This window comes from Oryzias latipes, chromosome 19 (genome assembly GCF_002234675.1).
Source record: "Oryzias latipes chromosome 19, ASM223467v1".
NCBI classification, from domain to species: Eukaryota; Metazoa; Chordata; class Actinopteri; order Beloniformes; family Adrianichthyidae; genus Oryzias; species Oryzias latipes.
The window spans coordinates 22,986,006-23,008,570 of record NC_019877.2 but is presented as its reverse complement, the minus strand read 5'-3'; the positions used below and the strand labels follow the sequence as shown (position 1 = coordinate 23,008,570).

At 44.9% G+C, this 22,565-nt stretch overlaps 1 protein-coding gene across 2 annotated transcripts; it reads right to left on the bottom strand.

Annotated features, from left to right (window-relative positions):
- Positions 1 to 1,056: 1,056 nt before the first annotated feature.
- LOC101156445 (V-type proton ATPase 116 kDa subunit a) lies at positions 1,057 to 21,325 on the bottom strand. 2 transcript variants are annotated; one of them, XM_011488537.2, is made up of 22 exons: positions 21,193 to 21,325; positions 20,501 to 20,654; positions 18,543 to 18,621; positions 18,192 to 18,289; positions 17,976 to 18,104; positions 17,794 to 17,876; positions 17,552 to 17,678; positions 16,810 to 16,892; positions 16,097 to 16,190; positions 15,472 to 15,684; positions 14,980 to 15,130; positions 14,756 to 14,895; positions 14,522 to 14,685; positions 13,244 to 13,334; positions 12,162 to 12,280; positions 11,609 to 11,825; positions 10,752 to 10,859; positions 8,927 to 9,127; positions 7,124 to 7,141; positions 4,930 to 5,047; positions 4,672 to 4,843; positions 1,057 to 1,940 (listed from the first exon to the last, which is right to left on the bottom strand). In XM_011488537.2, exons 2-22 carry the CDS (start codon positions 20,615 to 20,617, stop codon positions 1,847 to 1,849), a joined length of 2,616 nt encoding a protein of 871 aa, XP_011486839.1. In that variant the 5' UTR covers positions 20,618 to 20,654; positions 21,193 to 21,325; the 3' UTR covers positions 1,057 to 1,846. The 2 variants fall into 2 exon arrangements, with proteins under 2 accessions (XP_011486839.1, XP_020567734.1); XM_020712075.1 differs by lacking the exon at positions 21,193 to 21,325 and having other exon boundaries at positions 8,927 to 9,034; positions 20,501 to 20,617.
- Between the last annotated feature and the right edge of the window lie 1,240 nt (positions 21,326 to 22,565).

The window sequence follows — 22,565 nt, the reverse complement described above, 5'->3', positions numbered from 1 at the left end:
GACTTGAACTGGGGGCCTTCTTGCTGTAAGCGCTAACCACTGCGCCACCGTGCAGCCCCACATAAATACATTATTTAAATATATATAGTGTATGTATATATTTATATACACATTCTGGTAGGGTTAGGGTCCAGAAGATCAGGTCCAGCTCTTATACTCAGTGAAAAAGGCAGAGTGGCACAAACAATACTTCACACTGAGAGAAGCTCAGTGCAGAACTTCAGTACGCTGTGGTTGTTGAGTGAATGAGAGTCAGGTGTGTGGCATCCAGGAAGTGTGTGCTAGGGTTTCTGGGAGTTGAAGTTCATTCAGTACTCTGAAGATGGTTCCAGCCGGTGACCATAGGAGGAGACGGAGTTCTGACTTCTGACAATGATAAATGAGAATGTCTATTTTCATGTACGTGTTCCTTCTCTTGCAGTATGATTGACAGCCATCCTTCTGGTTTTAATGTAATGTATGCAGACAGTGTTTGTAAGAGTCCTTGTCCTTCTGCATCTGTTATCAATCCGGCTGAATAAGCTGAGGTCAAACTGTCTGCAGGTCCGACTTCTGTTGAACGTCAGGGCCACTGCCGACTTTAAGAGAGATAGAGGTAGATCCCAGTCACGATGCTCTTAATCTTCTGTTTGTTGCTGTATTTGTTCGCTCGGACGAATGTGTCTTGTTGATCTCTGTGGTGCAGGCTTTTAGTGATGCTACAGCTGTTACAGCTGCACGGTGTGACACTTGAAACATGTATTGGTCATGTCTGTGATCAGAAACTGAAGGAAAAAGGTGAACGGGACTCAGCAAACTACTATTCAAACCATGCTAGTTTTCACAGCTAATGTGGTTTGAACACCAAAGTTTTACACAAATAAACACAAACTTAGAACTAAAAGACTTTCAGAAAATGGGCCAAAAAAGTAAAATGTTGTGTCTGTGTTGTTTCATCAAAATAGTGTTTTTTTTCAAAGGATCTACATAAACTGGATCACAGCAATTCGCTTATTGGGAAACTAAAAGTTGCTGCAACTTTGTGAGAAGGACAACGGATCAAACGAGACACAGAAATGAATCTCCAGGTTTATTGCACAACACATTACATTACACTCACTGTCCCAAATCTGTTCTCTGTAGGGGCTTTTTCACGTTTAATAAATAGAATTTGGAGATAAAAACATATATTTCCATTTTCTAAACACATTTACAATAATTGTTTGGGTGACCCAGAGGGAGAAGGCTTTTTATCTCATCATTGAAGATCCAAAAACATCTGAGCCGTTGTAACTGGGTTTTCACCTTTGGTCAGTTCACCACACACAGACACACACGCTACACACTTAAACGATGACAATAACAAAGACACGCTCTGGTCATGAAGACAAACGCACATTTTTCAAGTTCCAGTGGAAATGCAAGGATTGTTGTGAGTCATTGTTCCTTTTCAGGAAATAAAACTCAGAGTCTGTCCACTTCCACTGATGTAGTTCAGATGAGTGGACGTGTCTCGTCAAACACCCAGGAAGTGGACTGAGAGCTGCTTGGTTTCCTTTTGGGTACATTCCTATGAATCAACTGACATAATGAAAGTCACACGGCCACAGAAGAAGCCATATTTTTCATGGGTTCCAGGAAATGCAGAGAAAAATCTCACATAACTAAAGGCAAAACATAGAGGAATCCCAACAACAGCAGTGGTGAGCCGGCTCAAGGAAAATGCTCTACACTTCAGCTCATGCAGAACTTTTGAAAACAGCCACTAGAGGACGACACAGAGGTGCACCAGGGCTCATGCTCACAAACATCTCCACAGAGGAACAGGGCGAAGGCTGGAGACTCTTCAGTCTGACGGAGGGCCCCATCATTCGTCAAACCTGCCCTCCAGGATGCTCTCAAAGGAGAAGGGCACAAACTTGAAGCCCTGGCCCGTGTAGAACTTGTTCTGAAATTCCACCCTGAAAGAAGAAAAGACAGAAAACAACAAAGCAATGAGTCACATTTGTCAGCAGAATCTTCAAGCAAACAATCTCCTGGGGTTGAAATGTGGGTGTTATAAATTCACACTTTTAAGATTGAAAGAGGTAAATTACTAGTAAAACTCAATCAATACATGAAAAAAGTATTAAATATGAAAAAAGACAGGTGGGCTGACTGGATAAACATTTCCATCACTGTATAAACAGTGAAAGAGGGATTCAGAAGTCCTCATGTCTCATGCAGACTGAGCCCAGAGTCCTGCACCTTGGTGTCATTTCACTTTGTGTGTTCTCCGCCTCAGCACAGCGCTGCCTTGGATTTCACATTGAGCTCTCGCAGGTCTCAGGCAGCTAGGAGGAGTGCCGGGAATGTCTCCCGGTGGTGGTAAATATTTGGCCTGCCAGAGAGTGCAACACTTGCAAAGAGGAAAGACAGTTGAAGATCCTCTCATCTGCTGGGGAGGCGAGAAAGCTGTGTCCCAAGCAAACACCTCCTCATCTGCAGTGTGTGTGTGTGACACTAAGGAGTCCAGCAGGACCGCCTCCTGCTTTGGACGGGACTGTTTCCATTCACTCAGCTCTGTGAAAAATCCTCCTCTGCTCCTTTTTCACGTTAGCACAGAGCTGTTGCCCTGGCACACTGGTGCTTTATTGGAATCCTCACAGCCAGACTGAGGGATACCTGCCCAGCTCCACCCGATGGCACAGCGGGAGCTGCCGTCACACAACGCAGCTGCTTTTCTTTGCTCTGCAGGACATTTGCTGTCTGTGAGGAAACCAAACGTTCAGCGTTTTACCTGGTGGACAGTGTGACATGTGGTTATGTGGATTAGCCGAGAATCAAAACCTACAGACGACTGCTTTACTGCTGAGCCACAGACGCACCAGCAGTCGCTGTTTTAGCTTTTCTAAATTATAATCACAGACGTTCAGAGAACTCCTGGAAACGGTTTCCCCAAACATGAATGAGAAGGGATGATGCTGCTGATGTTTTCTGAAGGACGACAACATGAAATATCGGCGTCGTTTTTCATCTTGCCTGTCCTTTGCACTACAGGGGTGGGGTGGGGTGGGGGGGTACAGCCCACCTGAGAACGTATGACCACTTCTCATCTATGCACGAGAAACTGTGTGTGTGATCAGCAGAGATGTTCAGCTAAGACTTTTTACAACAAGAGTGCAGAGTGTGGGTTTACAGCCAATCAACACAGAACTTCAAGACTAAAGCTAAAGAACCCACGTCCTGAGGTTCTGGACCAAGGAAACACTTCAGCAGAAAACAGGCAACAGGCAGAGACCAAAAGAAGTCTGGATTCACATGGGTCACCCTCTGTGGTCTCAGCGGTTTCTGAAAAAGAACTTGATAAAGCCACTGCATCTACACTGACACCAGAACTCTGGAACTAAGTTCACATCTGCCTCTGCATCCCATGTTCAAGGGACCACTTCCAATGAAAAGTCTATGTAAACGTGCATAAACGCACGCCCTTCAATCGCGCGTTGACGTAAAACCAGTTGACCTTTGACCAATCCGGAACTGTTAGTGCTGTATGAGTAGCGTCCTTTTAAATTCCCGGAAGTAATTAATAATTAGAAGAAGAAATTAAGAATTGCGGTTTTTAACCCAGCTGGAATTCTATAACACCCTGTTTTTAATATATAGGAATAGAGCTGTGAAAGAAAAAGCCAGAACCAAGATTCACCAATCACACCGAGACTCTTCCAGCTGTGAGTACATCCTCCAGCATCGGGGAGCAACAGTCCAGTGTGAACACTGAATGTTCAAAAACCCGCTCGAAGGCGTGACACATGTCCAGATGACTGTAGGACTGACTTTAAACAACAGAATTTAGGTCTGAGTTAAGGTTACAGAAGACAACATAAGAGATTCACCAGCTGGTTTCTGCTTTCGTCAGTGTCACTGGACATGAGGATTTCCTCTACAGAGACAATAGCAGCACCAGCAGCAGGAAACGTGAGCAATCAAGGATGGGAAAAAATGAAACGCTTAAGGCTGTCTATACGATCGGTTAGAGATGGTCTACGTGAGCCACACTGAAAGAATGTTTTAAAGACCCACTCCGATAAAAATGGCGTTTTTAACATATTGTTGTGCCGTTTTTCTGCTGATGGAGGACATAGATAAATAAAATTAAGATTAAAATGGCATTTCAGAGTATTTCTTTCCTGTAATTGTACTGAATCGGGAGCAGATTAAAAAAAGTCTTTTGAAAAAGATTGTGACAGAAGATACGCTGCAGGGGCGGGCCACAAACTCCCTGCTCCGCCCCACAACGGGAAGGGGGGACGGGGTTGCACCGTACCAAAAGGTCCCCCCAGAACTCAGAGGGGAATTTCTAATGATCTCCTGCCGCCCTGCAGAAACTATGTCCCAGAAAAAGAAGATTTTGGCTAAAAACGTCATAATCATAATTAAAAGAGCGCTGGGAACACTTTGAAGACAGATGATCGGAGTGGGAGTTTTAAGTGTGATGTTTGATTTGCAAACAGTTTATTTGGAAGCTCTTAGTTAACTTTTAGTTTGACAAAAAATGCATGTAAACACATGTTCATTTCCAGTGTATGTAGACAGGTTTTCACTCTAATGTTCTGCGTCTGTACTCCAGGTATGGAGCTCTGCGTCTCCGTAACAACACTCATCAGAACATTTCATGCATTTGTGTGCAGCATAGAGATGTGAGTTTCTAACCAGTGCAAACGCAGGGCATGCAGGAAAGCAGACAGTCCCTCCATGATGAGCAGAATGGCAACGGTGAGCATGGCGAAGGCTGCAAAGATGATTGACAAGCCGAAGAACCCGCCCCCGCTCCGGGAGGACAGACCCAGGTGCATCACCATGGACCAGAGCACCTCTGACAGCTCTGCACACACACAGAAAGAGTGGCGTCAAAACCCAGAAGCAGAGCACGTGAGGACGGACACGTCTGCGGGTCAGCTGCAAACGTACGAGCGTGCGCCAGGCTGAGCGCCCACAAGCGCAGGTAGGAGGCCGTGTTGGAGATGCAGCCCAGGCAGTACTCGATGGTGTGGATGGCCTGGTGGACCGCCACATCTCCAAAGTCAAACTGTGGGCAGAGAAGAGCAGCAGGTCAGAGTGTGGACCGTCGTCTTTGGACCCTCTGTCAGCTGAGGCCATCCCGACTTTACCCAGTGATGTAAAGGGATTCCTGATCCACAGGAGACCTGAATACTGAAAAGTTAGAACTGACAAACCCGATGACAGAGTTCTGCTGAGATGCAAGAACAATCAGCTGAAATAAAAGAATTGTTTGGTCACTTCAAAGTATGAGGTTTATTTATGTTGCTTCCTGAGATCCATCTTAGGGTCATTGAATTGAACCTGCCCTCAATGAAAAAGCTGCTTCCTGCTGTCAGCCCCCCCCCTTCTGCCTGAAGAGCTCAGTCGCTCCAAACGTCCCCACTGCAGAAACACAGCAGGAGAATCGCTTTTGGCAACACGGTCCTTCCTTGAGTTCCCTGCATCCTGAAGGACTGGCCTTTCCTGAACCAAACAGGGGCTGGGGGGAGGGGGGGCATACATTTCTTCACATCGCATTGTTGAACTTGGCTGGAGGCTTGCCTGCTTTGTTTCCACATAGTTTCCTTTGTTTTTTTGACCATCAGAACCGCGTTTGCGGAGGTCCCACTCACTTGTTCCATTCAAAAGATTTCCAACAGAACTGGCTGAAGAAAGCAGCATGGACATGCCTCCATGGCCCGACGTGATGATGAGGAGTAAAAAAACGATTCTGGGGCAGTGAAGAGAGTGAAGAAGCTGCAGGCCGATGCTCTGCTTGAGGCAGCTGGTTCAGACTCTGAGCATGTCTGTTTCCATGGCAATGAGCCTCCGGGAGGGATGCAGAATACAGTGGAGTGGCAGCAACGACGGGGGACGTCCAGTGCTCTGTGACCTCTGTTTACTCAAGAGGGAAACAAGCAAACACCTGTTTCCTGAAATTCAGAAAGCTGAACACTTTGTGTCGTCACTCTGGATGGGCTAATGTTCGCCGTCCAGGTTCCTACGGTGATTTATTGGTGTTTTCTTTTCCATGCAGCATTCAAAGGGACACACTCAGGTCTGCATTGACTCTGAGAAGAGGGGGCGCCTGCAGGAAACCTCCAGTACAAAAGCTATTGTTTCCTTGTCAGCATCACCACAATATACTCTTTTAACCCAACTTTGTTTGCTGCTACAGGCATGTTTTATTAAAAAAGGTTAAAACACTGGCGTGTATTGGCATTGAGCAAAAACAACCTCTGACAGACGAGGCAACTTTCTAAAACCAAACAAAATGTTTCAAGATCCGCTCCAACGAAAACTCTGTTTCTGGTGTTTTTAACACATTCTTGTAGCATTTTTCTCATGATGGAGGACAGATTTGAAGAATATCAAGATTAAAATGGCATTCCTGAGTATTTCTTTCTTCAAACTGACGTGAATTAGGAGCAGAAGAAACAAACTACAATGGGTGTGTCACAGGCTCCCTGCTCCGCTTCATCCTGATCCACTTGCAGATCAAAAGATGATTGGAGTGGAGCGTGTCGATTTCTAGCAGATCTGCTGCTGAGTTTGGGAGCTGCGTGAGCCGGTTTGAGTCTCAGCTTTGACCAGAAGCCCTCTGGCAGGGCGTTCATGCTCCACACAACATCTGTGGCCGTGGAAACAGACCAGCAACCACTGCTGCTGCTGATGAGGTCAGATCGTTCCTTGCGGTTGGCTGCAGCTTCCCCTTTTGCATCTAAGGTCAGTATTTGGGGTGGGGGGTCCTGCCGATCTGCTCTACTCGTTTTGGTACAGAAAGATTTGTTTGGGGTCACATTATCCTGACTAAAACCCACCGCACTCATGCAACTTTAAGTCCACTTGGACACATTGAAAGAGTTGGATGTGGTCCATCGGAGGTGATGACGTGATGACCTGTGAGTCTAACACAACACGGACAGGCTGAATGAACATTATAAGACACGTAAAAGCACCAAAAGTTGGTTTTGCATTATTTAGGCCCTTTGAGTCATGGGGTGGACAGTCAAAGAGGGAATGGGATGATGGGATTCATTCCTGAAGACAGAAAACAACTTTCCAAAAACAACACACAGACAAGTGCAGGCAGACGGAAGAACGGATGCACTCTGGCTCTTACCGGCTCCTCCTCTGAGTGCTTGGGAATAAGAAGAGGTCAAAGGTCAGATCAGAGTTCAGAGGCCTCACAAATAAACAGCTTTTAAAATGTTTACTTTAGTTTTGTCAAAACTGAGTAAAAACAGACTAGTAGCAGGCAGCAGTTTGGCTAGAATCACAGCAGCAGCATTATTAAAAAAAGAGGGGGGGGGGGGGGGGTCCAGGACTACAGGCAGTTTGACTCTATGGAATGGAACACAAGTCAGATAATAAATGCTGCTTCAGCCCATCATTTTGAACATATTATTGTAACTCTGACCCACATGAACAAATCAAGCGATGAGCAAACATTTAACAGCAGAGGCAGAGAGGAGGTCTGCACATCTTTTTACATTTCTGCTTCACTGACAGGAATCCCTCCTGGCTCAGTGTCAAAGCAGCAGGTGAATGATAAAGAGAAAACCACATTTAAGTGAGTCATGCCTCATGTCTGTTGAAACTGCAGCGCTCTGTTGCAATTTGATAAAAGTGTTTATGTTTCAGAATCCCTGAGGAGTTCTCCCGGTACTGCCAGGAGCCTCCATTCCATCCTCTAGCACGCGGGGGGGGGGGGGGGGGGGGGGGGCAAACTTGTGGGCCACATAAGATTTTAAAATTTGACCTAAGAGCTGGACCAGGAGCAGTAGTGTGTTTAGGAAATCCACCTCATAAGAGATAGAAATAACTAAAACTCTCTTGATTCTGATTGAAAATGTATATATATATATATATATATATATATATATATATATATATATACTTTAAAACAGAATATTTCCTAAGAGGTGGCTTTTATTCTGATTTTAGTACCAATTGCATCAATGGGTTGATTCACTCTCAGGGAAAAATGCAAACTTTGCGAAATGCTGCATTCATGATGTGTTGGAATGATCAGAAAGGAGAACACACATGAACGCCAGAAAAACAACTAATCCTCCGTTAACACATGGATGCAAAATAACTTTCTGCACCTCGGTCTGTAGACACCAGAATTACACGGAAAAATGAAACATTAATAAGACAAGATAAGACTTTATCCATCCCACGATGGGAAAATTCTATTGTCTGCGTGCAGCAAAGTGACATTGGGATTATCAATCTAATTTATTCCAGCTACGCGGGCCAGATTAAATAGTTTAAAGGGCCCCTGGGCCGTCGTTTGCCCACCCCAACTCTAGCAGAGGACCAAAAGGACAAAGGAAACTGTCTATCGATGGGTTCAGCATGGAATATGTTGAGCCTTGAAGGTTTTGTCAATATGTGAGTTGAATTTGATTAAAAAAAAAACCTTTCTGAAAATAATTTCCGTGTTGGATAAATAGTTCTGCATGGTTCCAGTGGTGCATTTCTAGAGAGATTTCAGAGCAGCCACAATCAGGAGAAAAGGATGTGACGCTGTATAGTCTGGAACTTTTGTTGGTGGTTGCCATGGAAACCCCGTGCTGACGTTTCCGACTGCAGCCCTCATCTGCATCACTCCCGTTCTCTAAATGGTTGAAGCTTGCAATGAAACGTATCCAAATTCCTTCCCTGGTCACTGCACGGTGCACTGACATTTTGTAGAGCTGCCCGAATCTACAATTCCAAAATCCAGAGCCCTAGAAATGTCCCAGAAGTCACTGCAGAAAAACCAGCACAAACTGTTGCCAGCATCCGAAAAAGGGTGAGAGGAACCATTCATCTGGGATGTTTGAACTGTGGGATCATTTCTTTTCAGATTTACTGACACAGAAAGGTTAAAGGGTAGAAAGACCTTCAGAGTGGGTTTCGTGAGTGGTCCTCTTACCTCGTCCCCCTCCTCTGAGTGCTGGGACAGCTGGTCGTGGTCCATGATGCCAGCCTCATCCTCCGTGGGTCCGTTGCCCACTCGCACCCCTCCAAACTTCTGCGTGCCCTGTTGGGTGAGTCCGGTGCATGATGAGGACACGCCTGTTTGCTCTAAAGACTGCTCTAGATTCTCTGCAGGAGTTTCTTCCCTCTTCTGTGACTAGATACAAAAGTCACAAGAGCTGTGTCTAGCTTTAAGCAAGCCTTAAAATGAGTCGTGGTTTGCAGTTTGATTCCATGTTTCAGGTCAAACAGTGGAGGAAGGCTGCCGGTGGAAATGCAAAGGACTGATAAAAATCATGCGTGATGCTGACGGTCAGTCAGAACTGAGGGTGACGTCATCTCACTGTTTGAGTTCAACCTGAGAGCAGAGAGGAACGAGGAAGGCCCACTCTACACCACTGAACGCACACTGGAAATATGAAAGAACATTACTAGACATCTTAATTTGAATAAATGTCAAAGGCCTTAAACACCTATAATGTCACAACACAGCAGTTTTACATTTGCTGGGTGCTGAACACTGGAGCTGAGGGAGGTCCACTGAATGAAAATGACGGGACGGAGCAGTTGTAAATACCAAAACGTGGAGTTTACTCGCACATAGATGGATGATCTTGACCCCCGGAATTATGTTTCTGCAGCCCAGAGCAGGTGCTGTCAGTATAAATCTATAAAGCAACAGTTGTATTTCAGACTGCCCTGTAAAAAGACCACAACTCTAAGCTAAACGAAAAGAGAAAATGTGGAGCAACTGGTTGGATTTGTGGCACAAGAAATACAAATTAGAGCAGTTTCCTTCTGATCTGGACCCTTCAGTCACACACCTCTGCTTTGGTCCAAATCCCTCATTTGTTTATATATATATTTATTGTTATATTCTCCCATTGTACTTTTTGGCCTGGGTGTAGGACTGTCATGCTGGAAACATGGGTTTGCCTGCCAGTGTGGGTCTGTAGGCAGAAGCCTTCCCGCTGCTGCATGTCTGGGTCTCCCTGTGCCTTAAATACAGGGTTGTGTCAGGAAGGACATCCAGCATAAAACCTCTCTGCCAAACCAGTCGGCGGCTCCTAATCAGATTAGCCAAAAGGTGAACCATTGCACTTTTTAGCAATGGAAAAAAAATTTGTGAACAGAACCATGCAAGTGACAACCACTGCACCCATTGGCCAAAATGAACATGGGCAGTCATAGAGGTTTTCATGGGGTTCGTTCAGAACATCTCATGTTATCTATTTCTTCATCAGAACCTTCACTTTTGTCATTCCTTGAGTTTTAACGCTTCACTTTGCTCCTTTATTTTTCCGTTCACCCTGAAACCCCCTTTCACGTGTTTGTCTTTTCTCCAGCAGCTGGTTATGTGGGGGTCTGCCCACATATTACGCAGGTGCTGCGTCTCGTGTCTTTGAGTTGGACCTGGTGGTTCCTTTAAGCTGTCAGGCTGCAGCTTCAGATCAAGTGAGCTCATGATGGAAACCCATGAAATATTGCGTCTTTCAGTAAGCCTCATTTTTCTGCAGCTCCTCTTTAGACCGACAGAATGAACACAACCAGGTAGATGAACAACACCAGCAGAACTTCTGGAAACTTGAACCTGAGCTTTTTCAATTTCTTTGGGAAATAATCAGCATTTCCAAGGCAGCCTTCCCATTTTCATGGAACAAAACCTCACAGTAGAATGAGCAATGATGTCAATGGAAGAACAAAAATATGAGAGAGTCATGTCAAAGGTTATACATGTTATGCATCAAAGGAAGGTCATGGGTGGCATCAGCAACACATACCAGATGCTTTTTCCAAAGGTGCTGTCGCCGCAGCACCATAGTTTTCACAATCAGCATACAGGGAACACATGCAAGGGCAATCAGCACCAACAAAATCTGGATCCCCATCTACAGAGTCAATAAGAGAGAGGTTATTAAAGGGTTAAGAAAATACTGCTGCCGGATGGGAGCATGCTGAGGCTAAGGCCCTCCTGAACAATGACCGGCACCAACGGAGAGCAAACGCTGCTACGACAGATGACTGCAAAGCAGAAGCACCGCTAAAAAGTCGGATTCTCCACCCGTCTAGGGTCAAACGGATGTTAAAGCTTTACGTCATTTAAACCTAAGCTAACAGCAAGGATATAAATGTGTAATTACTGAAAAAGTGGAGCCAGAGTAGCAGCTACAGAAGCTGAGCTCACTCTGAAAAGCCAAAACCAAAGAGTAACATCTACAGGTCATGACTTAAAGACCCACTCCGATGAAAATGGTGAACTAACATGTTCTTTTTCTCATGATGGATGACATAGATCAAGAAAATTAAGTATAAAATCGCATTTCCAAGTATTTCTTCAAAAAAATACGCAGCACAAGCGGGGCCTTACTCCGCACCAATGGCCCCGCCCACACCGCAAAAGGTTAATTTCTAATGAACTCCTGCCACTCTGAAGAAATGATGCTGTTTTTATTTTGCTAAAAGCAGCTTAATCATAACTAAAACAGCCCAGAAGATGATCGGAATGGGACTTTCCGGATGTGGAGAAATCTTTAAGCATCATGATAAAATGCTAGAAGTGAGTGTATTTTAAATTTCAGCGCAGGATTCTCTCTCTAGACGCCGCTGCCCTGTGGAGGATGAGGGGAACAAAGAACACCTGTCCTCTGTAGAGGGGTTTGTTGGTGGGGTCGTTGTAGTTGAAGAGGCACATGTTGATGAAGTGGATGAGCAGGCTGGGAGCATCCTTGGAGGTGAAAGCATCGTACGCCGTCCATTTGTAGAAGACCAGCAGGACCAGGTAGCCGAACAGGCTGAACATGAAGACTATCTCTGGGATGAAGCCCAGGAAGATGTTCAGAGGTTTCTTGAAGTACCTGTAAAGAATCAAATTCAGACAAAAAGACAAGGAGATACAGCAGATCTGCTTGATGACGTCTGAGGAGCAGAAGAACACAGTGACAGAAACGCACTGCAGGTTATAGACAAAACGATGACCAAAGAGGACCCAGGTGGGATTTGAACCACGGTGAGGTGAGAGGGATAACCATTACCCCCCACCTGAAAAGAAGTCTCCCTGAACTCTAACTAACCAAACCCCAAATGGTGAGTTCAGTCAGACGTTTGGAGCAGCCGCTGAGTTGGGGATTAGCTTGTTCAAAAGCCAACAATAATTCCAAAAGGCAAACAATTAGCCATGAAGCAGCGCTTACAGGTGGTTGAACAGACTGAGAGACACTCCGAACAGCATGTGGATGACCCCGAGGATGACTGACATCTTCATCTTGAAGGAGTTCAGGAAGGTTAACTTGTTGGTGGCGATGTTCCAGACCTGCAGAGGAACACAAGGCCTTTAGAAAGCAGAGTCATGTTCCAGCCTGATGTGTCTGGAACATGGAGAGCCTGACACAAACGCTGTCAGTGGACCATTGATGCACATGATCAGCAGATTCCAGCCCTGGCTTTTGGATGAGGAGACATTCAGATAAGCCACATGAATCCAAAGGAAACCCTTCCGGAGGAACTCCCTTCATGGCTCTAATCACAAAGACGTGTTTGGAATTAGAAGGCCAATGGGGTCTTGCTGCATGGGGCATGTTTGTGTTCTCTGCTTTGTGGGTCTGTTTTAAGTCGACATGCTGGAAAGTGCAGCCTGAAGGTGGATTTCACAGGACATTACAAAAGAGTCAAGCTCAGTGCTGTTCATGTCTCTGGAAAGTGACAGAGGAGCCACAGAGAGAACAAACACAGCGGAGAAGGTAAAATGTGTCATTATTTTTTCCAAACAGAATTTAAGACGCCTGTTTAACCCTTGAGCTATCCTATGACCCCCCCCCCCCCCCCCTTCCATTGACGTGTTCTTCCTACCATGACAAAGGTGGATAAAGGTGGAAAGATTTCATGTAATCCATGGACACCAGTGAAGATCACAAATCATTGAAGAAAAAGGGTTCAGAGCACTGTCTAGTGGGTCTAGATGACCCAACTCTCAATGTTAAAGTGCCTGGGATAGCACAAGGGTTACAAATACTATAGTTTTACCAGAGCTAATCTGGAAGAATAAGTGAGTTTATTTTGATTTATACAGAAAAAAACGGGAAAAGTACAGACAAAAAAAGTCAAAAACGAACTCGTTTGCTAAAACATTGTTTTCCTTTTTACTTTGAAGGATGAAGAAAGATCAGAGTATAGTTAAATCAAATGTAAGCATGAGGAAATTGGAGCATTCAGTAGCTTCTTTAACTCAAGAACTGGTTATCGATCTAACGGTTCTGTGAGTGAGCGCTGGCTTTACCGGGTCTATTCCTAGAGGGTACGGCCCATTAAACACTCCAGGAACAGCAGGGTCCAGCTGCAGAACAGTATTTTCCTTCAGTGTGGTAAATCTGGAACAAAATGACAAAGATACTGTGATTATGGAGGCAAAACAATTCAGTTCAAATGCTTTATTCATCCCGTCAGAGAAACGTGCTCCTTAGACAGCAGGACACATTTGAAAAACCTGAAGAAAACCTGAAGAATGTCCAAATAAAACACCTCTCAGTGTAACAGATACCAACAGGTGAGCATTCTGGATTTTTTTTACCAAAACACATCTGAGATAAACATTCAATAAATTCAGGAGAACACGTTTTGAGTCTAGCTGGGTTTTCCTGTCAAGGCAGAAAGCAACGTCCCTAAAGCAGACAGAGCACTGGCCTTCACAGAATCCGCTCCTGAGAAAACAGCCATGAACTCTCGACCATTCACTGAAAAACCTGTCGTTTCCTGACACACAGTTTCTGCGGAGCGCCAAGAGTGCATCAGGACTTCACCGCAGGGTTGTGGGCGGGACTGCTGGCGTGAAACGACCCCACTCCCCTTCCACTACTTGTTGCTTAAAGCACTCTATCTACACACTCTCCCACTAGCTTACAGCCCCGCGCAACCTAGCATTAGCGGTGCAACAGAAATGGCAGCAATATCAGAGCTATCCAGCCATCCGGATCTGATCCAGATTCCAGCTCAGACCAAGAAAACAAGGACGTTCATGGATCTATTGGTCTGCAGGTGGATGATCAGAATGGAGCAGAGCGAGACACTGTGGCTTCCTGATTGTAGCACTTACAAAAATCTGTGAGTGTGTAGCATGCGTAGCTTCTAAATCACAGCAATTTGAATAAAGAAATACTCAGAAATGCAGTTTTGACCTGAATTTCTGAGTATATTTCCTTCATCATCAGAAAAATACTACGATGACATGTTCAAAACACCAAAAACATCATTTCCATCGGAGTGGGTCTGTAAGAACAACAGTAAGACCGCGTTCAAGAAGCATCGCTATGACAGAAAAATGATCAGATTTTCTTTTCTTTTTGAACTAAAAGGTGAGATTTGCCTAAAATTGTTGGAAGTCTGAGCCGAACTGTAAAGATCTGCATATTATGGTTGGACATGGGGATTCCTTCCTTAAGGTGCCTCTATGATGAATCTGAGATAAAACTTCCCGTTTTCTGTCATGTAGGACAATCAGAGTGAGCTGAATGTAAAGACCCCCGTGGCAGACCCCATCTCAGATTTCCGGCTGACTCACGTCCAGTTAGCTCCTTTGGCGCTGAACATGGGCCGGACGCTCCAACCAGAGCCGAACATGTTCAGGGACTTGGAGAAGCAGTCGTTGTAAATGACACCAGTGTAGACGGAGAAGACGCCCATCAGGAGGATGATGTAGCGACCAGCAAAGACCATATTGAACATCTGAAAAGAGACATCATTTCAATGAGAAGTGTTGCTAAAGAGCGGCCGTGTCGCGTGGAGGCAGGAGCACCTCGTTGTCGATCTTCTGAGCCAGGATGCGGCTCTCCCGGAGGACCAGGTACAGGGCAGCGCACAGCATCAGCAGGCCGTGACCCATGTCGCCAAACATCACGGCGAACAGGAAGGGAAAGGTGATGATGGTGTATGGAGCTGTAAGGGGACACGAGGGAGGGGCTCGATCTTTAATCTCAGGGTTTGGATTGGATTGTCACTGCTGGGGAGGATTAAGGTCACCTGGGTTGATTTCTCGGTAGTTCCCGATGCCGTAGGCGTCAACGATGTTCTGGAAGCCTGAAGTAAACTTGTTTGTTTTGTTAAAGGTAGGCGGAGTCTGCTTGGTCTGCATCCTGTTCAGGATGGACGGCACCGTTGATCCACTTCTTTCCTACAAAACCAAAATCCACAGATCAGTCAAACCCTTTCTGATCCTGTTACAGAAGACACACTCTATCAACTTTTAATGTTATCTCAGTCTCCTCTGTGTTGAAGGGGCCTGCATCGATCATTTATGAATCCCTCTGTCTCAATTAAGCCCCCATCATGTCCAGCTGTGGAGACATTCATATTATTTTGGACTAAATGGTGTTATAAGCACGGATTGACTGGTTCCCAGGTGAACCAAAAAACCCAATCTCAGCTAACCATGACAGTCTGAAACTGACTACTCAAAGGGTTATGCCATGAGATTAAAGGTAACGTCCATTAAGAAACCGTCGGCAGACTGACCGTTCCACGGCGCAGAGCGAACTGGATTGAGTCCAGGTCTGACACCGGACACCACACCTCAGCAATCAGACACTTCTGAGTGACGTCAATGTTGCAGAGGTTGAGGGTGTGGTAGATGGCCTTCATCTTCCTCACTTTGATGAACCACACCCTCATGGTCTTGGAGGCAGCCTGCAGCACCCGCTGTCGGTGGTCCTCCGTCTGGTTGAGCACCTGCAGCAGATTAGAGATGCAGATTGAGATTACAGAGAACAGATGGATGTTGGGATGTTTTGGGGGCTTTTAAATGGTTGAGTCTCAGATGAGTTGGGGTTAGTGTAATAGATGGAGGTGAAGCTCTTGGAGGACAGCAGCTGCTGGGACCTGTTGACGTGCCGCTCCCCTGTGGTTCAGGATGTTTGAGTGAACATCCATTTGGAACTAATCGACAACTCTACGTCCACTCGGTTCAATGGGGTTCAATGGGATTTTGTGATTTGCAGTGGAGCCAAAGCTTCATTAGGTGATTCAATGAATAAGGTGGAGGAACCACACCGTCAGCACAAAGGTCTTCAACAACCTGACCACCACGGTGACACGTTCTGTACTTGGTACTGGAAAAATGAGAAAGCTGTCCATGAATTACCATCTGGAGGTCATCGATGCGGCTGTTGACTCCAGCCAGCATCTCCTTCCTCTCCTGAGGGGTCTCTGGACACGGGTACAGAGAGGCACGAAACCTGGAGAGATCCAGCGTTCATCAGACAGAGCAAACGCCGTCATGCACACGTGTTCAGATGCCCTGTACCACATCCATCCTTCCATAGCAGCAGTCTGGGGTTTGATCTGCTAACCAGCACAAAAGAGTCCCCATCGAGGGTCCTGGGTGCCATGATAAACGTCTGTCTTTCCTAAGGCATACAGCTGACTGTGCTCTGCTAACATCTGGTGTCAAAATTGACAATAGGGATGCTGACACTCTGATCCAACTTTGGAGGAATTGAAAACCTGCCTCCAGCATCCTCTGTGCAGAAGATTACACTTCAGGTGTTGTTTTTCTAAAGCAGTCTAAGCTCTTTGGGCAAATTCATTACAGTTCATCCTGGACTAGTCTGAATTGGATTGTGAAAAACTATTTTTTGAATCCTCTCTTTTTTTCTGTGTGTTCTTGTGGAGGACTTCTGTAGATAAGAGGATAAAAACAGCCCATCCCGTGAATATGAACAAACCTGTAGATGTTTTAGACATGAAACCCTGAGGTATCAGCTCTAAAACCACTTTCTCCTTTTAGAAAAAACAAAGTTAGTGTTTTTGTGACAAACATCAAGACAAAGGGATAGTTGCTGAAATGACACCAACCCCTCACAGATCTTCTTCACCCTGTTTTTCAGCTGGTCCCCCTGGAAGAAGATGATGAACACTGATTTGTGGACTTGGTCCCCCTAACAGAAAGAGAAGAAAAAAAAATGAAAATGCAGACTGTAGTCTGTGGAGATCATGCCTGACTCTGGGATTCTCTGTGCTCTCGATTTCCTTTAGAGAAATAAAACCCCCTGAACTGATTTTGTCGTGTCAAAAATGTTCCAGTGTTGTTGTGTTTGTCTGACAGGCAGACAACCGTCTCTGTGGGGTCCAGAGCTGTCCTGTTTTACAGGGAGTCCCTCCCCATTTGTGCGCTTCCCTGCTTAGTACCAGGATTACAGTGTCAATCACTTCTTAAACTTTGTGCTATCCCCACTTGTTCAGCGCGCTGAACAAGCCAATACATGTCTTGTGGGGTCCAGATGACCCCACTTCCAACGTTAACAAGGATTACATGAAATCCTCTCCACCTTTATCCAACTTTGTCATAGTAGGGAGAACACGTCAATGGAAGGGTGGGGTCATTTTGACCCCACAAGATAGCACAAGGGTTCAGATCATCGTTAAAGCACAGAGAAAAAGATTTGGCCTCCTTTCAATGATTAAACTTGAACTCAATAATATCTTATTTTTGAGTAATAACTGTGTTAAAACAGTGTAAAAATGTGGTGTTGTTGGTATTGTGTAACATTTATAAATAAACTGAACTGAATTGAACTTGATCTTGTTCTGTTCTGACCGTGGTGGGATCCTCCAGAGGATCCTCAATCTCCGCCTTCCTCAGGAAGACGTTTCCACGACACACCCTCCACAGCATCCTCTCAAAGGTGGGGATCCTCTCCCTGCTGATCACTCCAGCCACAAACCTGTGTGGGCGAAATGACACAAGCAAATGTGGGAAAACGCTGGTCCCAACTGCATGGAGAGTTTTCTAGAATTTATGGACTCATAAAAGGCTGAAGCAGCCAATGGTATATTCACCCCAGTCTGAGGGGGGCCCCTCGACCCCTTTCACTGCCCTCCATCAGAGCTGAGGACTCCTCCAGCAGGTTGGGGTCCTCCATCTGTCAGAGACATAGCAGCAGATGGACTGCTGATTAGATTATAAGCTGAGATGATGCTTCTTGACTTTTTCCGAATCTGGGCCGTAGCCGTTGGCGAACCTCATCAAAGAACTGCTGTGTTCGATGCAGGATGTGTTTGAGCTCCGTCAGCTCCAGGAAGTTCTTCTTCAGGGCTTCTTGGTTGGTGTTGATCTCCTTCAGCTCGTTCTCCAGCTTCTCAAACGTGGCCTGTGGAGCACAGAGGCGGTTGGGGTTGGGCTGCAGAAGGCCTTCCCCAATGTGACGCACAACAAGAACCGTCCGGCTGCTGATTACCTCCAGGTCAATCATGTCCCGGGGAAAAGGTACTTCTGGATTTTCTCCAGTATCCACCATGGGGATGCCCACCTTCTTGATCTCCTTCTCCACAAACCCTAACCAGGAGAGAAACAAAGAACCATCAGCAAAGATTGTGCTTGAGCGCACACGTCTACAGAGCTTCCATCCATATCAGCAGGATGTATCAGCACCATCCTGCTGATTAAACCACTTTCGGGTTCTTCTTTGTGCCTTTCGGACCCTCCTACTCCCCACCTATGAAAACTGGTGACTCTTTGAACACTGGAGTTTCGTCTGTTCAGCAGAAACATTTTTAGTCACAGAAACCTTTTTTTTTCCATCACTCACGCAGCTTCCTGTCCATCTCCTCACATCTTCTCACTTCGTTCACAAACTTGCGCTGGAACACGTTGACATCGGGATTCAACTGCAAGCAGAAAAAGTTCTGGTAAAATGAAGGGAATCACACCAGAAAACATGCAGACCGAATGTTTTCTGGAAAACCAGCGCAGTCGCTTCCATTTGCCGACAGGATTTTTAGAGCATTTCGTACCTAAACATCAACCAAATTCTAATACTGACACTATAGAGAAACAAAAACTGGAAAAGCTCAAAGAATCATAAACCAAACAGAAGTTGATCAAATCCTGGTGTCCTGACTTTCAACATCTCCATGATTTAAGGTGATTTACTTTTGGGGGAGGCCTGCATGAAGCTGAACCGGAGCGATTCTGCAGCTTTTGCATTTCGATTCCAGCCAATGACAATGAAAGGAAAGCGCTTTTTTCGTGAGTACAACCATAAATCTAAGGAGTTTTTTAAGTTTCTAGAAATAGAGTGTGAATTCACTTGACAATGGATTAAATTAAAATACAGAAAACAAGTAAAAAAACCTTTTTTTTGGTCCCTGTCATGGTTAGTACCCCCCCACCCCCAGGTTTGTTGATAGAATCTAAATCGCTTTTATATTTTGTCAAATATCCTAACTTTAAATCCTTTTCAGTTTTCAGGTCATCTGCTTTGTGTTCTTTTTGTTTCACAGGTTGTATTGAGACTTGAAAGGTCTGTTGGTCCGGACCGAGTCCACGTGATTTGGTCCGGACCGAGTCCTGAACCGCGCGTTTGGTCTGCATCCAGACTCCCCTCCACCTGACATTTCAAACACCAAAGTTTGTAAACAAAACCATGTGACTGAAGATCTCTTCAGTCATTGGCCAGGAATTAGGGGGTGGGACACAGCAAAGAGAGAAGGAATAATGGAAGTCTTACGCTTTGCAGTCCTTGTCTGGATGGTTCACTGATTCTAGCTTTCTATTTCTCTGATCAATTCTGATGGTCTGGATCAACGTCAGGTCCAACACGTTTTACCTTGGTCTGGTGGAGACGTGCTGCAGGGCGGTTACCGAGGAAACGACGGCGATGAAGGGACGCTGATAAATATTTATGACATTTAGATTGTAGGGAAAACAGTGGGAACCAACATGTGTCACGTTGGAAGTTGTTTTAATGTTCCTGCATTGATCTGACCACAGTCAATGAGTTGCTGTCTCATCGTCATGGTTGCTTCTTTCCTAGTCTGTTTACATCCCATAATGCCTGGCTATGGTGGCTGTTTTGGTCCAGTCGTTCCACTCTGAGCACAGAGTCTGTTCAGACTGAAACACTCCGATTTGAAACCACATTGAGACCGGTTCCTGGTCCCGGACCGGAGTCCACTTTGTTACATTCAACCTGAAAATGTGTTCCAGATAATCAGGGGAAATAAAATCTGGTTCACTTAAAGTGAACAAACGTGTCCAGTCTGTATCCATCAGGTTCTTCGTGTTTAAGTTTATTTATGAAACGTATCAGTTTCTACAACAAGCCAGGCCTCCTGCATTCTGGATCCGGTTCCACCAGTTCCTGACGAGAATCTAAAAACAAGTATTTTGATCAACTTAAAGATAGTCGCTGAACATTGATTAGAACTTAATTTGTTGCATTATGTTTGATTGAATTCATTTAAAGCTGAATGGGGGATAATCAGCCTTTCTGTTAAGTCTTATTCTGTTAAGAAATGAAAACTGTTGCACCTCTTCCATGCAAACCCTTCACACCATGTGTCACTAATTTGCAATGTGTCTTAGAATGACTTCAAACAGAAAAACCACTGAAGAATATTTTCTTTTTTCTCATTGAAATGAATTCAGGCATAAAGAGGCTAAGCTCCTCCCTCTTCCACGTCAAACCATGATGCTTCCTCCACAGGTCTCAGACGATCTGCCACCAACAAACAAAACGGACAACCCCAAAGCACTCGCACTCACGTCTCTGAACTGGACCATGCCCAGTTCTCCCAGTTCGCTGACACAGCAGTAGGCTGCCTCTGACTGCAGGAAGAGCTGGGCCAGAGTCATCTCCTCACTTCGGAATAGTTCCCCCATGATGACGGACACTCAGTCAGGATGGACAGAAGAAACGCTGCACCAAGGACACACGGGTCAGAACATTAGCAAAAATCACACCAAGTCCCAAGAACACGCTCTCTATGACACAAACAGGTTGCAGTATATATATATTTTTTACAGAATTTGAATTTGACGAAACAGTATCCGTAAATTGTTGTGGTCGTTTTTGTGGAGGATGGTGTGTCGGGGATGCAGCAGCATCAGCTGATCCGCATCCCTCCTGCTGCTCCTCTGCCCTTCATCTCTCAAGGACGCCATGATGCTGCAGGCCGCCCTGCTTCCTCCATGTCTGTCCGCATCCTCCCCCCGCCGTCTCCATCAGCTGGCAGACATTATGCAAACACGCATCTGTGCACGCATCAGTGCGGTTACAGTTACGGCCGCGGAAGCACAGCCGCGTCTCCGGGATGGAGGCCTCCTCCTGTCGGGTCACGCCGGCCGACAGCTCGTACCGACCAGCTCCTCGCTCGTTGCGATCGTTCTCCCGGTTGTTCTAGAGGCTGACCTTTCCGTTACACCATCCCGCAATTCAACGCACGGATCAGACTCACCACAGGGTGTTTTCCCGCCGCCCTGGATGCGGGACAGATGGGTGGATGCTGCGGGTGGATGCTGAGCTCTGGCCGGTGTCTCCTCACGGAGGTGCTGTGCGGTTTCCTGCGGGAAAATAAAAGCATAAAGGTTTCATGACGTAGGTGTGTTGTTGTGCTCTCACACGTCAAAACCAATAACCATGTTGATTATTTGACGTTTTTCAGAAGCGTTGTTCATTAGGAGTTTGTGTTTTCCATATCAGGAACAAATCTCCACATGTCAAAGCTTTTACTTTGAAAGGGCGCACCGGAAGTGGATTGTGAAAAAAAGAAGCACTGCTGAAAAACGCTTTACAGATTGTTAATACTTGTTTAGTTTATTCAGAGCATATTTTAAATAATGATTTAAATTCGTGACTTCTAATATAACACAATGTAATGTAACAAAATCCCCAAATATCAAATTATTTAAAAACATGTTCTAAATGCCCATTTTAGCACAAATGTTCCTGATAAAAGTCATCAACCTGTCTTTTAACATATATCAAAAGTATGTAAAAAATTTGAAATGATGAATTCCTCGGTTTTGTTTCATTTTTATTATAGTTACTGCTTTATTTTCTTTATTTTGTATATTTGATATGAAAAATCTGTGATTTTAGTGGTTCTTGGTCTGTGAATTTGGCCTGTTGGCGAATGTGTTAAATAATATAAAACTATGGATGGATTACAACAAATTGTCTTTGAACCTAAATAAAACCAAAGTGATGTTTTTTGGAAACTACAACACAAATAAAGAGCCCTCAATTGTAATAAATAATGTCTTAATTGAACGGGTTTTTATCGATGACAAACTAAGTTGGAAGCCACACATCAGACACATACAAACTAAAGTCTCAAAAAGTATTTCAATCGTAAATAAATCAAAACATATATTAGGATAAAACAGTAGATATTTATTGTACTGTTCTTTAATATTACCATATTTCACCTACTGTATAGAACTTTGGGGGAATAATTACAAGAGCTCACTACATTCTCTCTTTCTACTTCAAAAACGAGCCGTCAGAATTGTACATAAAGCCGGATATCTTGATCATACGAACAATCTATTTTATCAATCTAGACTTTTAAAACTGCATGACCTTGTTGATTTTTACACTGCGCAACTTTTATACAGAGCCAGCTGGAAATCGTTACCATCCAACATCCAAAAACAGTTCTTAGAAAATGAAGGAGGAACAGACTGAGGTGATGTAGCAACTTCAAGATCAAACTGATAAGAACCACAAAGAAAAGTTTCTGTGTGTCGGTGTGTGGCACTAAACTTTGGAACAGTTTAAGAAATAAGCTCAAACAATGTTCAAATATTCAAATATTCAAGAAAATGT

What these genes read in the sequence shown, in the direction of transcription:
- LOC101156445 (XM_011488537.2), bottom strand. Translation starts at nt 20,617, where the DNA reads ATGGGGGAACTATTCCGAAGTGAGGAGATGACTCTGGCCCAGCTCTTC. An exon ending in CTACCGAGAAATCAACCCAG is followed by an intron (nt 14,896 to 14,979) that starts GTGACCTTAATC and finishes GTCCCCTTACAG; the next exon opens with CTCCATACACCATCATCACC. An exon ending in CTCAGAAGATCGACAACGAG is followed by an intron (nt 14,686 to 14,755) that starts GTGCTCCTGCCT and finishes GTCTCTTTTCAG; the next exon opens with ATGTTCAATATGGTCTTTGC.